Source organism: Centrocercus urophasianus, unplaced genomic scaffold (assembly GCF_019232065.1).
Source record: "Centrocercus urophasianus isolate 14NV4802_14NV808 unplaced genomic scaffold, USGS_Curo_1.0 seq_20, whole genome shotgun sequence".
Taxonomy (NCBI): Eukaryota; Metazoa; Chordata; class Aves; order Galliformes; family Phasianidae; genus Centrocercus; species Centrocercus urophasianus.
Genome location: NW_024884756.1, coordinates 12,598,394 through 12,613,581, shown reverse-complemented (window position 1 = coordinate 12,613,581; position 15,188 = coordinate 12,598,394). Strand labels below are relative to the sequence as shown.

The 15,188-nt window shown below is 39.4% G+C and overlaps 1 protein-coding gene across 1 annotated transcript in view; it reads left to right on the top strand.

The window, feature by feature from the left end:
- The window catches only part of PARD3B (par-3 family cell polarity regulator beta), a 354,547-nt gene that overhangs the window by 77,033 nt on the left and 262,326 nt on the right, over positions 1-15,188 (top strand). The window contains exon 3 of the mRNA XM_042822376.1: positions 8,353-8,524. Coding sequence (XP_042678310.1) covers positions 8,353-8,524 — 172 coding nt within the window. The remainder of the gene's footprint in view (positions 1-8,352; positions 8,525-15,188) is intronic.

Sequence of the window (15,188 nt, the reverse complement as noted above, 5' to 3'; positions counted from 1 at the left end):
TTGATCTGACTTTTTAACTTTTATTCATTCAACACCCTGAATGTAAATGGTTTTGTGGAATTTACTTGGGTGTGTTGAATGGCACTGATTGTATCTGCAGTTTGCAGGGGGCCAGCAACTCATGGCCCAGGTGGAAAAGTCAGCAGTGTGCCGCTGTGGCTGGGAGGGCTCAGTGTGCCTCTGGCTGGTGGCAGGGCTGTAGCCATCAAGTCAAGGGAAGCAGCTCCTCTGCTCTATTCAGTCCCTGAGACCACAGTTAGCTTCAGAGTGAAGGCAGTTGATAGGTATTTGTTGGGAGTTAACAGTCCATGAAGATTTATATGTGAATGGTCTGAAAAGTGTGCACAGGGTGTGAGTGGAGTGGGAATGAAACTCCTAGGAGGAACGGGTACAGTGGATGCTGGTAAGTGTGACTGTCTGCTACCACCATACATGTGGTTCCTTCGTGACTGGATTGAGGCTTATTTGCTCCCGCTTTGGGTTCCTCAGAAACCTTGCTACAAAGCTGTAGCAGAGAAGAGTTCAAGTCTGAGAGCTGCTGTTTCTTCCCTCACTTGTGCCTGCTTTTGGTTGAAGGCTCATTCCATTATACTTTCCTGTGTGCCAGGCTGGATTTTTACAATCCAGCAGCTTTTCTGGGACTTCAAATGCATTCAAAAGGGGGTGTAAGGCAGGGAGGTGTTGTCTGGAGGAGTCTGCTGGATGCTTCTGACAGAGCAGGTGCCTGCTGAGACAGGAGCAGGCTTTAGAACACCTTGAGCCACAATAGGCAATCTCTTCCTTTGGCTTTCCACGCTGCGGCCTTACTTGTCCACTCATGATTCCAAATAGTAGTCACTACTTTGGGTTTTCTGTGCTTGTTCTGTCAAGGATTGGATCTGTGATGACACTGCCTTTTTTTGTGGTGTGGTCCCCAGGAGGTTTGCGTATGGTATTCAGCTCATCCCAGTCGAAGTGGTATTTTAAGGTACTATGAAAGATACTATGTTACAAAAGTGAACGTTTATCAACATGTAGCCATAGTATAGTAACTGTTATTTCCCTTTGTTACAGACAAGATTGTCTTGTGTCGGGGCACTGTTTCAGCTTTTCAAAGGCGGGTTGCCATTAGTGCATTGTACACACGTGTTTCTAGTGAGTAAGGCAGTCTTTGATATTAGTTACTACACTGATATCTTCTACCAGCTCTGTTTTAAATGGAATCTCAAAAATTAGTTTGTCCTCTGCAAAGTCAGCGTAGGTGAAAGTAGTCAGCTTCAGTGTAACCAGGAAGGACCTAATCAATCCTGTTCTTTGCCCTCCTCCTTCCATTTGTTCCTTCCTTTGATATAGGACTGAAAACAAAGGGCATTTGTTATCTAGAAAAACTCAGAAGCTATTTCACATGAAAACATAATGACTGTGACAAGCTACAAATAGCACCAAACATGAATCTTTTACAGAAGAAAGGAGAAGTGTCCTTTGGTATATTTACTTCAATCAACTCTAATAAGGCTTGTTTTATGTGTTTTATGCATCCGCCATCATAATTATAAATCCTTGACATTTTAGCACTAGCATTTATATCTGCCAGGGAAGCTACCCAGAGTCAGCCCTCAAGGAATGTCTGTATTGTTACTATGGATCTCCATAACAGCTCTCAAGTAGCTACTAAGTGGTTTAAAAAATTACATCTCGGTCATGCTTGAAGGGCTCATCAAACTTTGCCACAAATATCAATGTTAAGTACCCAATCAGCTGCATTGTTTGGAGTACCATCACGTGGGGCTGCAAAGGAGCAGGTTGGACAGGAAGGAGAAAGTGGGTAGGGTCTCATCAACGAGGTAGATTTTTTTTGCTGTGACCTTTAACAAAAAAAAAAAAAGAAAAAAAAAAAAAAGAAAAAATCCAAACATGAAATCAGCTGCAGAGAAATAACAGAAGGTGAGGATATCACACAAAAAACCGCAACAGCTAGACTTTGAGAAGCATGGACAAAAGGGTTTTCTCAAGCATGGTATCTGAAGAGGCTTTTTAACCTTCGCAGAATAGTTTAGGACCTTCCCAAAATAACAATAAATAGTAATAAAAGTAAATGAGAAATTACAACAGGGTGTTAAGAAGCTGTTAGAAACCTGGAAACTTGGGATCATTAAACTTGGGCAGCAACCCAAATTCAGTAGCAAGATGAGAGTTCGACATAGTTTCTATTAACAAATCAGACTAGAAGCTTTGGTACTGAAGGATATCTGAACAGTAAGAGTAGGAGAAGTGTTGGCTGGTCTTTGGGAAGACACTTTGGTGTATATAGTTTTGGCATGTAGGTAAACAAGATGGGCTAATCACCATAGCTTTCATGTGATGTATCTTTAATTTGTTTTCATATGTAGGTGTGAAGGAAGGCTGCCATATGGTGTGTACTTGGGTAATTTTCTTTGACAGCCTTTAAGTTAGAGTAATTCCAAGGCAAGCTATTTTACAGGAAAGCCAGTTCATATACTTATCAGTACGTGCCAGAAGAATACCTTGAAAGAGCATTGAAGGAAGGCAGTAGAGCTCCAGGTAAGTTTTAAATTGAAAAATTAAATAACTCTTTCATCCATTTTTGAGGTACCTTAATTACCTTAGTTCTATCTATGTCATATTATTACTGGACTTTCATCTTTTAACCATTTGAACTGAAGTTTTTCATAAGTGATATATAAAATCTGATTTTACATTAATGAGTTTGTGGAGCTCTGAGGAAGCTTCCACAGCACCTTTCTGAAGTTTTCTTGCTTATAATTCACTCTTTAATGTATTTTATTGTCTCGATCGAAAGTGGTTTTGTCCCCTTGCAGAGTTGAGGGTAAAGCATAACCCATAGAGAAAGTTCTGCAGCACCCCTGTTGGACCTGCTGTTGCACTGAGCCTGTGCTGCATGTAAGCACAAAGCACCGTTGCTCCCCGCGCCCTCGTGGTTGTTAAGCTGCTGTCGGTAGCTCAGCAGGGTGCTGTCTGGGATCCAGCATAGCCAAACATGTAACCTTCCTGAAAGGAAGGCAGAAAGGAGGCGGAGGAGGGGAAGAAGAGGAAGGAGATCCCTTCTTGTCTGCGTGGGCCATATGGAGGCTGTTTTCAGCTGCTGTCAGCTGCAGTCTGTCTCCATCTGTCTGTGTGGCTGGTTGTTTGCAGGTGCAAACTCCTCTGATCTTTTCTAGTCTTATTTTGAACTTTGCTGTATTCTGTCATCAAGATGTTACGTGCAGAAACACCCCGTGTCTTTCTTCCTCCGTTGTGTATTTGCGGGGGTAAATGAAAGCTTAAATCTTAGGGAGCCCACGTTCAAGGGTCAAAGAGCAAGGTAATGTGATGCTATGGAAAACTTGGTTTTTGCTGTAGCTTCAGCCATCTTTTCTCCATATGTCATGAAGCTCAGTGGAGCAGTCGCTGAGCTGTTAATCCACCCTTCCAAAATAGCTCTTGTGAAGATGTGAGTGCTTTGTGTGGAAAGTCTTTAATTGGAAGGGGAAAAAAAAGGGGAAGAAAACGAATTTTCTGAAATTGTTTTTAAAGGTACCTGGTAATCACTCCCACAGGAGTACTGGCTGTCAGAAATATAGATAGTTGGAAAAAGTATGTGTGTAGATGTGTGTATAGATGTATACACCAACACACATAGACGGGCTTTCCTCTTAAGTGAGAATTGAAGTAATGAAGCATCAGGGAAACAGACACCACGAACAAACAGAATTTTACAAGCTTTCATTCTCCATAGAGGGAGCAGAACATAAAGAAAGTAGATGTTCTGGGTATGGGGAAAAGGAAGAGGAAAGCCTTCCATCCAACTGAAATGAAACGTTCTGTACAAGCTGAGCATTAACTCTTCCCGGTGCTTTTGAGTGCATCGTTCCAGCTGCTGAAAATCATATCAGTGATGTGCTGATGCTAGTCTGTGCTTGGGAACTTCTCTTAGGGATTTTATCTTAACTGTGAATGAAAGCTGATTAACTTAATTGCAAGCAAACTTTTATTTTATTCCTTCTTGGAGTGCTGTGTACATGCATGGTGTTTTGGTACAAAAAGGAAACAGTTATATCTGTTTTCTAATTCAGCACAGAAAAGCTGTAAAATAATAAGGCTAAAAAGTGCGTAACAGTAATCTAATTGTCAAAAGCATCACGTAAAAAGAGGAATAATTACAAAGCCTTGTATTTAGAATGGTGTCCAGGGCAAGGGAAAGCCAGTTGTTACTGGTTTAACAGCCGAATGCCATAAGGCAAGATCTGTGAAGTTGTGCTACCTGCTCAGAGGTGGTGGTGGTTTTCTTTGAAATTCTGGAACTCCACAATTTATCTTTAATGAAGCTTAAGTTGTGAGCGCTGAAACACAGATTGTGCAGCTGTGTCTTGGGAAGTGCTTCCCCTGCTTGCTGCTGTGTGTGATGTCTCGCAGCACAGTGGTGCTGAGCAGGGTGCAGCAGGACAGTGGGCTGGGAGTGCCTCTTGTCTTGGGAGGGTTTCGTGGGGAGCCTTCTGTTGCTCAGTGGGCAGTGATTCTTTGGCATTAAAGAAGCTGCTACTTTGCCTTCAGACCCATTAGTCAGTAAGGTCGTCTTCCTCTTGGCTGTTAACTCACCTTTTTGTACAGCTCTGTTATACTTCATTGAACATGTGTGTGTTGGTCTGTGTTTGGGAATAGAGCCACTTGATTCCTACTCAATTTTCTTCTATTTTTCTGCAAGTTTCCTAATTGGATTGTCAATAAAATATTGAAATATCTATGCCACAGGACACAATTCAAAATTAACATTTGACCTTGGTAAACTGCCTTGTGATAAGTTTGCCATATTTACTATGAACAAAAATGGTGTTAAAATAGCACTGTTTGTTACTGCTGTCTTATGGTGTGGCTATGTCACCGTAAGTAGGAAGGAAGGAGCTGTGTTACAGGAGGTCAGGTTGGGGATTAGGAGAAGGTTCTGCACCAGAGGGTGGTCTGGCAATTGGCACAGCCTCCCCAGGGTATTTGACGTGGCTCTATGCTGCCAGAGTTCAAGAAGTATTTGGACAATGCTCTCAAGTACAGGGCTTGGTTTTGGGTGGTGCTGCTTAAAGCCAGGGTTTGGAATTGATAGTTCTTTCCCTGCAGGGGAGTTGGAACTAGATGATTTTTAATATCCCTTCCAACCCGATTCATCCTGTGATTCATTCTGTGATCCTTAAGGGTCCTTCCAGTGTAGGGTATCCTGTTGTTCCACGATACAGAAATATATAGGTAACTTTGGTGGCAAATATTAATATGTTCCTTAAATAAACTTTATAAAGTTGAGACACTTGAGTACAGTAAGCACACCAAACCTCAAAGGAGCGCTTGTGAAACTTCTGCAGTTCACAAATGTTTGAAGTTATATCTTAATCTGTTTAAAAACAAAACAAAAAATCAGCTGCCCTATGGAGCTCAAGTCTTGAAATGGTCTTCGAACTGGTAAAGACCAAACTACTATTGCAACAGTGTTGTTGCTGTGATAGGATTGGGGTGAATTTCTTAATGTGTCCTGAAGTTCTTTTCATCAGGAAGCGTTTGCAGTCTGTTTCTATTAATGGATTTTCTATACTGGAAACATATCAATTACTGCAATTATTTTTGAATAGCTGATATGTGTAGCTTCAATAGGCTTTCATTCCCTGTGACAGGCTTAGGCTGATATTTGTAATACTTTTATCAATAGTGTATTTACTCTGTTGGGACTGCTACTGCTAAGGCTCTCTTGAGGCTGCAGTCTTTGTGTAGTTCTCTCTTAAAGCACCATTTGTTTCCTAAAATGGTTACTTATTTCCTTGGTAAGGAAAGACATAGAATTCTTATTGCTAGTTCATGTTTTACTTACAGTATCTCCTTTCCATGCTCTGTAATTAAAACGTCTCTAACTGACGCCGGTGTTCCTGGCTTAACTTTGTGCATCTCGTCTCACCACTGTATGTTTCAGGGTCTTTTAAGTTTGAGATAGTGCTTGCATATTTCTTTTTAATGGTTCTTGCTGATTTTTCCCTTCAGTTTGTCAAAGTGTTTTGATCCGGTCCCTGCTTTTAGCCTTTAACATCCTTGGTCAATGAGTGTAGTGTGCCACAGCGATACAGCATTTAGTATGCTGGGCAGTGTAACCATGGGGAGGCTCAGGTTCATCCGATGGAGGAATGCACTTTATTCCCATCTGAGCTCCGTAAGCTAGGTTGCAAATGCTCAAGTAGATCTTGTATCCTACTGTCTTCAGTCCATTCATTGCAGTGAACCCACACAGCCTTCAAATTTCCTCATGTGATAGTCACTTCCTTAAGAGGTTTGCCTGGCAAAAGTGAGTAAGAAGGAAAACCCTCCTAAATATGGGCAAATGTGAAAGTTCTTGAATCACAATGGACTTTCAAACAACAACAATATGGGAAGTCATGTTAAAAACAAACCGGAAAGAAAAACATTTTTGCCGTTGGAACTCAGCTGGAGCAGATATCATGGTCTCTTGGCGTCTGGCTCCAAAATGGCCTTTTTCATTGTGTGTAGTTGCAAGGAGTAGTGATGTCTGGTAGTAAATGCAATGCAAATGTCTCTGTAGCTTCCTTTAAAGTGCAGTAATAAAGTCTGGAGAGTGTAGGTTTTGGTATTGAGATGAATGTTTCCCATAAGTTTTGGATTAATAAAAAACAAAGTATGTGATCTAAAAGCCATTTGCGTGGTTGTGGAAAAGAAAGACTCCATATTAGAAAGGAAAAAAACAAACAAACAAACAAAAAAAACACACCAGTTTTCTACCTGATTATTTAAGGGGTTTTTGCACTTCTGAAGTGCTAGTGGTAAATACAAGTTGACACACTTCTAGCAATGAAATTATAAATGAGAGAAGGACCTGAAAATGTCAGTTTCTTCCTTAGAAGCACTTCAGGAGTTTTCTTTTTATTTTTCCTTTCTTTTCCCTCTCATACATTCATTTGTTCCCTTAGGCAAATGAGGTCCTTTAAATATTTGTCTCTTTGTTTCAATATACTGCTTATCACAGGATATAATTTTTGACACATGTCTTGGAAGTGTCAGAGGAGATTTGATCTACTAACATCTTTATGGAGAGAGCGTATCTGCGTAAAAATAACACAAAGGGCTGAGGTAGTGTAGTAAATCTGCTCTTTAAATTGTTCCTTCAGATGCCATGACATTGCCTAATTGGGTTTGTGCGATGTGGTCTTAGCCAGAACTTGCTAAATAGAACTTAAATAGAACTTTGTTAATCTTAAGGAGTTCAGGGGAAAAAAAAAAAAAAAAAAGATGGGTGTCTAAAGATGAAGCTAATTTAGTGTTTTTAGGCAGTGTTTATCATGGGAGTGGGAGGAGAATATAAGGCAGCAGGCAGGACAAGTTCTTGGACTGAACTGCTGCAGCCATCTTCCCTCGTGGAGAGGGCTCTGGGATGCTGAGTATCTCATTGGCTGGGAGCAGGCAGTTGTCTGGTTTCTTTAGATTCTTTAAGAATTTATTCTTTTTATCTGGCTTCTGGAACTGTATCACACACAAGCCGTTTGTTGATGAAGCTGTATCTGATGTATGTAGTAGGGACCAAGAGGAAGTTCCTTGTAGGCCAGGCTAGCTGATGCACAAGTTATTTTCATAGTCTTTGTTGTTTCCGTACCAACTTAAATGTGAGTTTGGATAGCAGAGTTTGCAGCCTGTCCATGCTTCCCTGTAGGTCTGAAGTTGTGGATAACCAGTAACTAAGGGAAACAAAGTAGGTGGGACAAACTTGCGGGAGAGAATAGGGAGAAATTGTTGAAGATAGATTTGTGAGTGCATACGTGTGTATGTGTCTCTATGTTATGCTCTTACAGAGGCACAGGTTCAGGGATTAAGGGAATTCTACTCTGTCACTGTGGTGTCTACAACTTGTCCTTTTAATAAAATTATGATGTGTTCATAAACTAAAGCTTTACCTGCTTGCTTCATGCAAATTCCATGGCTGTGTCGCATCACCCCAGCGTGTCAGTCAGTAGCGCTAAACATTTAAAGAAATACAACACCCTCCTACCCACAACATTTAAATGCTGGTTTGTGTGTTTAAGCATTTTCAGCTGTAAATATTTTGGAACAACAGAAGACGTTCCCTATTCATAGCATGCTAGCTCTGAGAACTGCACGCCATCACCAAGGAATGTGGAAGCATGTACTTAAGTCACATTGAAGTGAATGTGCCTAAGCACGAACTTATGTGCTGTACTGAACGTTTATTATTACTAGCCTTCTCAAGAAAGATTGTTTTCTACTCTTGTAACTGATCACTTCTTATTTTAAAAAAAAGTGAGTTTGGGAACACTTTAAAATATGCAAATGGTTTTTTATCTTTTCTTTTCATAGCTGATTGCTGTTTATGATGAGCAAGAACCTCACCGTAAGTCTGATGGCACCAATGGGAATGTGACAGACAGAAATAGCCCAGACCTGTTTGAGACAGAGGTAGCAGCTCAGCTGGATGCCTTTCAACCAGTTGGAGGCGAGATTGAAGTAACTCCTTCTGCCCTGAAACTTGGTATGTGTATTTTGTGAGATTATTTTTCAATTTTTTATTTTCACTTTTTTTTTTTTACCAACATATAGTATTTATTTATTCTGTGGTTAGATTTCTTGTACATACTTTTTTTTTTTTTTTTTTTTTTTTTTTTTGAGGGGGGATTGGGATGAACGTGTTGTTTGCCTTGTGATTTAGCGAAGATAACTGTAACGGGAAGTTGGGCAGTCTCTGCATTTCAGTAGAGTTCAATGTGCAGTTCATGCTGTATTCTTAAGTACTGTTGGCAGTTTTGTAGAGATGTGAAGTAGAAGATTGGACTGCAGTGGATGGCATGAGTTGGAAGTAATACCTCTAATTCTGTTACTCTTGTAGAGGAGTCATTTTTGACTCCAGAAGTTGAGTATTCAGCTGTCTCTTTATTGTAATACTACTTTAAAGAAAAAGGCTGATAGAAAGAAAGAGTTACAGTAAAGCATTCCAATAAACTTCATTGGATAAGGCTGCTCTGTATAACTTATGATGGAAGTCTGCTCATTTTATGCCTGTTGTAGACGTATTGAAATCCAAACTGCATGAAACTGTTTAGATTCATATTTTTAACTGGTCATTCTGGTTCTTTCTGTACCCTAATGAATTTTGAAAAATCTCTTAAATGACACACAGGAATTTCTCAGATATGCCACGACATTTACTGGATATTTTTATATAACGTAAGTGCATTTTAGCATGTTTTGGAAAGTAGGTATCATTCTCCATGTACCTCTGAACTGTATTTTAATAAAGTCATTAAAAATTGTGTAGGAAACTGAGCACAAGTTGAGTGTTTGAGAGAGGAGTACTTCAGCCTCATGCAATTTTATGTGGAACAGGTAGTGCTCTTGAGATTGCTGTTAAACTACCAGATTGTCCAGTTCTCATAGCATTTATGGAATCCTTGTTATGGATTTTAGAGGAGATGAAATACCGCATGCGATAAGCAGAGCCAATTAGGTTTTGATTTTATTTTTCAGTGCTATGCTAACTTATATTTGAAATCAAAATGGTGCTTGATTTTTGTCTCAGTGGTTCTCTTCCAGATTTTCATTTAACTTGTAAGGTAAAACAGATTTTCCACCTGTCAGTCTTGTAAAGATGGTCTGGAGCCTGAAACTGTTTTCTCTTCCAGACTTTCCATCACTATCAGTTGTTTGCACTTAATTTTTGTCTTTATCTTTCCTGTGTAACTTCCTGGACCTTAGATTATGCTCCTATATTCATTGGAGGCAAATTGAGAAATATATGAAGAAATACGAGGAGGATTTGGTCACATCAATCTCACTGATGCATGAACCACAGTAGTCTGGTTGCCGAGTTATTGAATTGACTCACCCTTGCTAACAGAAATAAATACTAATAATTTTAAAAAGCTTTTCTTCTAGAACAAGAATGTGATTAAATGTACGCATCATGAGCAAATGTCGTTGCTTTCTGTAGTGGAGCTGTTTGAAGAACTGTCTTGTGCTTGGCCTTTCAGTGCGTGTTTTTGCAAATGGCCTTTAGGGATGAAATGTAGGGAATTTGTTGTTAAATCAATTGACAGATTGTGGAACAACTTTGTTTTTTGTGTTGTTTTTTTTTTTTTTCTTTTTTTTTTTCTGATGTTTAGTATGCTATGAAACCAGGTCCCTGGTTTCACGTAGAACCAGTGCCTAATAATGATGTGAAACCAAAAGCTGCTGCTCTCAAAAAAAATAAATAAATAAATAAATATATATATATATATATAAATAAATAAAAAATCAACACAGATCTTAGAAAAGGCGCTTAAGATACTGCCTTGAAACTTATTAAAAATGAATTGTATGTGTGATACAGTTAACTACGTGCTATATCTATTCCTGAAGCCTTTACCAACTAGATAGAAATTGTAATAAAGGAGAAAATATATATTTTGTTATTATAGGATACTTGTAGAATTTTTTGTAGTTGATGTTTCTTGCAGTGATCATTCTGACAGTGAAATCATAGTTTTTCCAGTATGTAGTTAAGTACCTTTCCTTTTTCTTGTCTTGCTTAGAACTTTGAAAATAAGCAAAAATGAAGGTAATTCTATATTTGACTTGAAAACTAAAGATGCCTTATCTTATGTTGTTTCCACGTAAGTTAAAATGGTAGGGCAAAACAGTTTCTTACTTGTTAGCAAATTGACCTAATACTTGGCACATGTATCCTTAAAATAGTTCAGGAACTTACTTGACTCTTTGATGGCTTCTAAAATAGCCGCATCTGTCTTTTTGGAACAGGTGAAATTCTGGGTTTTGGTGGTTAAGAAAAATATAGAAGCACTGCAATGCTATTAATAAAAACACTTGTGTCCATTACATGGCAAGGTGCAAACATTTGCGAGTTAACCATAAACATCTGTAAACCCAAGCACTGTCTTAAATTTATTGCAGTTTTTAACTGTTGTTTCTTAGTACACTGAATACACTAGAGCCACATAACTTTACTCCATGGTGAATGTACTTAAATCTGGGGCAATCTACGCTCCAGGGAAAGAACTGATTAAAGTTTTGCTAGAAACGGTTATTTGGCTAGCTGAATCTAAGCCCTTCTAGCCTAGCATGAAGACTCCCAAAGGTTGCTTCTGAACGTCTGCGTGCCCTGAAGACTAGACTTCAGCAGTTTGAATCCAGACCATGCCTGCCAACTAGTCCTTTCCCTAGTGCTACCGCAAGACTTCATTTTCTCTGGGATTAGATGTCATCCCTAGCGATGCTTCGTGTTTGGTCTGTGTTGTTCCTGTACCTCCTTTGTTCTGACTGAACAAATGTAATGAGGCAAAACTATTTTGAGTTGGGTAAATTGTGATACCGTAATACTTATTGAAGATAGCATACTGAAGTCATTGAAGAGACAATTAAGAAATTTCCTGTATGGTGCTCAGATGGTAGGTTTTGCTGTTCCAGTCAAATTCCTTTTAGATGAATGTCTTCTACATCATTGCTGTTGATCATTTCTCTTCATAGTAGCAAAATGTATTATCTTGGATTTCTGGTGAATTGTGAATGTATCCTTTGATGCAATAACAAATCTACTAACAAATATTTAGAATGATGAAGCTTTCGGAGAGCCTTGTATGTAGGTGATAGAGTTACAACTAGCATTATTTTCTGTTGGCACTGTGTTTTTGGATTCTATCACAACCTATTGACCAGAAATGATGTTGGAAAGACTTTGCAAGCAGAGACTAGAAACATAAGATCTTTAGAGATCCCAAGATGTCTGGGGTTACATACATTAGAGATACTGGCTATATGTGCAAATGGTTCTGTCTGGCATCCTTAAGATAATAGTTTGAGGGTTCTGAGGATGTGCATGTTAGAATTACAAAAAATGAGATAGCAATGTAGAGTGGTAAAACACAACTTCCTGGTAGCAACTAATGTGTCAAGTGTGAAGTAATACCATCTCCCCAGAGTATTTTCAAATCTTTTATTCTAGACATTTGCCAATTTCAGAGCAGAAACGTTTTCTTGTTCTTTTTATGTCTTTTCCAAGTGAATGGTTACCACCAGTTACCTGCTCATGAAACATGCATCCATGCCCTTTGCAGCAGCTGCCCGCAGGCTATCACTAAGTGATTGTCCAGTGACATCATCCCTTTTCAGAGACCTTTGGTTCATGGGCAGTGCTTTGTGCAACCAACAGCCTGATCTGCCAGCTTCCCCTAGATCATGAGATTGTGTTGCTTCAGAATGTTCTGTTTCCTTTAAAAGCACTGCTTTGTCACAGTAACTCTTCTAGCATGTGACGTGCAAGTATACATAAATTGGTTTCAGTAGCAGAATTTTCACCTTATAGTAAGGCTTTTGGGTTAAATCACACAGAAGCACAGCAGAATCAGCAGAACAGTCTGAGGTTCAAGTGCTTGTAGTTCTGTTGGCCCTTATCAGCCATCTTAAAATTCACTGTGCGCCTGCAAGCAAGCTTTTCTCTATGTGGTAGGTACTGGATTAGGAAAGACTTCTTTTTCTTTTCTTTTTTTGATGTCTGTTTGGTTTTTTTCTGCCTATGGGGACTGAAGAGAAAAGGAGACAGTAACTTATTTATGGAAGATCTATTTTATGGCCATGTCAGTTTGAGTTGGAAATGCCTTTGTGACTGGTGCAGAGCAGTTGCTTTATTTAATAGATGATGGTTGAGTGCACAGAAACTTGCCGCTTTTCTGTGGGTCCTTGGCATTAAGCATGTATGATCCTTCCCGTTTGGGTTGCTAAGTCAGTCAAAGCTGTTTCTCAGTTGCATTTGTAGCGGCAGACACGAACAGATGCTTTCCCTGGTAGTGTCTGAGCTTAGAAATACAAGAGATGGAAAGTGAGGTTTCTTCTGGGTGCTCTCCCCTGGGATGTCTGATAGAGCCCAGTGGTTCTCTGTGGCATGGGCCCTTCATGGGCAAACTTGGAACTTAGGAAGAGATCCTCCTCTCTCTTGCCTGGTTTGAAGTGGATGTATTGAAGTAGGCTTGAGGGCATTGTAAAAGGCATGTATTTGGTTCATCCCCTCTCAAGTGGACTTTGAGATGCTATACAATGGATATGTGGACAGTGCACTTTTAAATACAGAGAAAAAAGCATGATTATGCTTTTTTAAATGTTATGAAAACAGGTATGAACTGAAACTATTCATTTGACAAAATGTTGCTATTGCTTGTGTACAGCATACGTGCTGTTTCAAATTGGAAAGGTTTTTTAATGTAAAAGCTTGTTCATCTTAATCTTGCAATGTCAGTTTATTGGCAGAGCATACCGATGTTTGTCAGTACATTGAGTAATTCTCTGCTGTATGATTCAGGGGAAATTAACATCTTGAAATTGGTAAGTTTATATGAAAAATGCGTTGCAAAAGCTTCTGTTGTTTGAAGCAATACTGTTTATTTCATTAAGCAGATAGGACTTTATTCTTTTTTCTGTGCCCAAGAGCTGCTCTTGCAGCAGTGAAATGAAGCGCTGTTCGGTGCAGTTTGTCACAGGTGTATGTGAGGATGGCTCGGTACTTGATGGATTTTTCTCTGTGGCATTTGGCTTAATCTGGTTTTAAAGAATTGTGATGATCAATTAACGTCTAGTTGAGTTCTTAAAACAAATGGTTTCTGTTCCCAGGCAAGCTAAAGGTTTGAAGATAACTTTTCATTTCAGTCAGAGTGCAGGCATTGTGTGTTTTGACCTCGTGACTTAAGCTGGATATTACTTAGCTATCCTTGGTTCATAGAAATGAGTTTTGCACTAGCAAAACAGATTTCTTTTGTGTTGCAGCAAAACCAATATAGCAGTGCTTTTATAAAAGGATATATATCTGTATCCATATATAGAATCATAGAATGTCTTGAGTTAAAGGGACCTTAAAGCCCGTCTTTGTGCCAGTTCTCTGCTGTGAGCTGGCTGCCCCCCATCAGCCCCAGGGTCCCATCCAACCTGGCCTTGAGTGCCTCCAAGGATCTGCATCTTCTCTAGGCAGCTGTGCCAGGGCCTCACCACCATAAAGACTTTCCTTCTATACCTAACCTAAATCTCTTAATTTAAAACTGTTGCTGATGTGTGAAGTCAATCTCCCCCCTGTTAAGTTTCCTTTACGTAGGGAAAGGCTGCAATTAGGTCTTCAGGGCCTACTTTTCATGCCTGTCCAAATCCCTTTGGGTGGAATCCCTTCCTTTTGTTGTGTGCCACTCACCTTCAGGCCCACCTGGCAGCAGAAAAAATAATACATCCCATGTCTTTCTGTATGTTGTCTGTTTAGAAAACAAGCCATCCCTTCTTTTCTTTCTTCATTATTAAGAATTTAGTAGCAGTAGTAGTAATAAATTTGTGTGTGGCATGTAAACTGAGTCCCTCCTGATTTCTGATAACCCCTCTGCTTTCCCCAGTGATTATTGGTTCTCATCTGTTATTCCCACTGTCTCTACTCCCTTTGCCCTTTGTCTAATATATGTTACTTTGGGGTAAGGAGCTATTCCCTGAAAATATGATAAGTAAGGAGAAAAATACTTTCTGTCACGAGTTGCATGCTTGCTTGAAGGAACTCTCCAGCAGGAATGTTCATTTCCAGCCTTTTATTGCCTCAGGGATGGTTTTGGGGATGGTGTTGAATGAGTGGGGCTCAGAATGATGGAATAAATTCTATTACAAAACTCTATTTTTGATGCTGCTTACTCAGTGTTAGCTTTTTAATTATTATTATTTTTTTTATATTGCTGATCTTGTGATGTTGCTGTTTTTGAGATTCTTCATGTATGGTTGTGATGCACAGCTAGTTTTGAGGGTAATGTTACTTTAAAATCAGACCAGCCCACTTCTGTAAGCTAAATATTTGCAACTAGAGGATTGGGAAGGATATACTGTAACATTGTACTGAATGGCTGTAGTGCAGTCTCAGGCAGTAAAATAGTGCTAGGTAGTATAAAAAATGTGAAGGTGTATATGTGTGCTTATAAATCACTGCAGCACTACGTTCTGCATTGCCTCTGAGGCAAGACAGTAAAATCTGTATTTCAGGTCGAAAATGAACCTACTAACCTTGGCTGATTGATAGTTGGATATTATTCAGTGTAAACGTCTTGAAGTAGACAGTCACCCTTTTTCATTTAAGAAACCATGTTTATACATTTTTACACAGTTTTGCGGTGTTCATTCACTATTGATTTTGT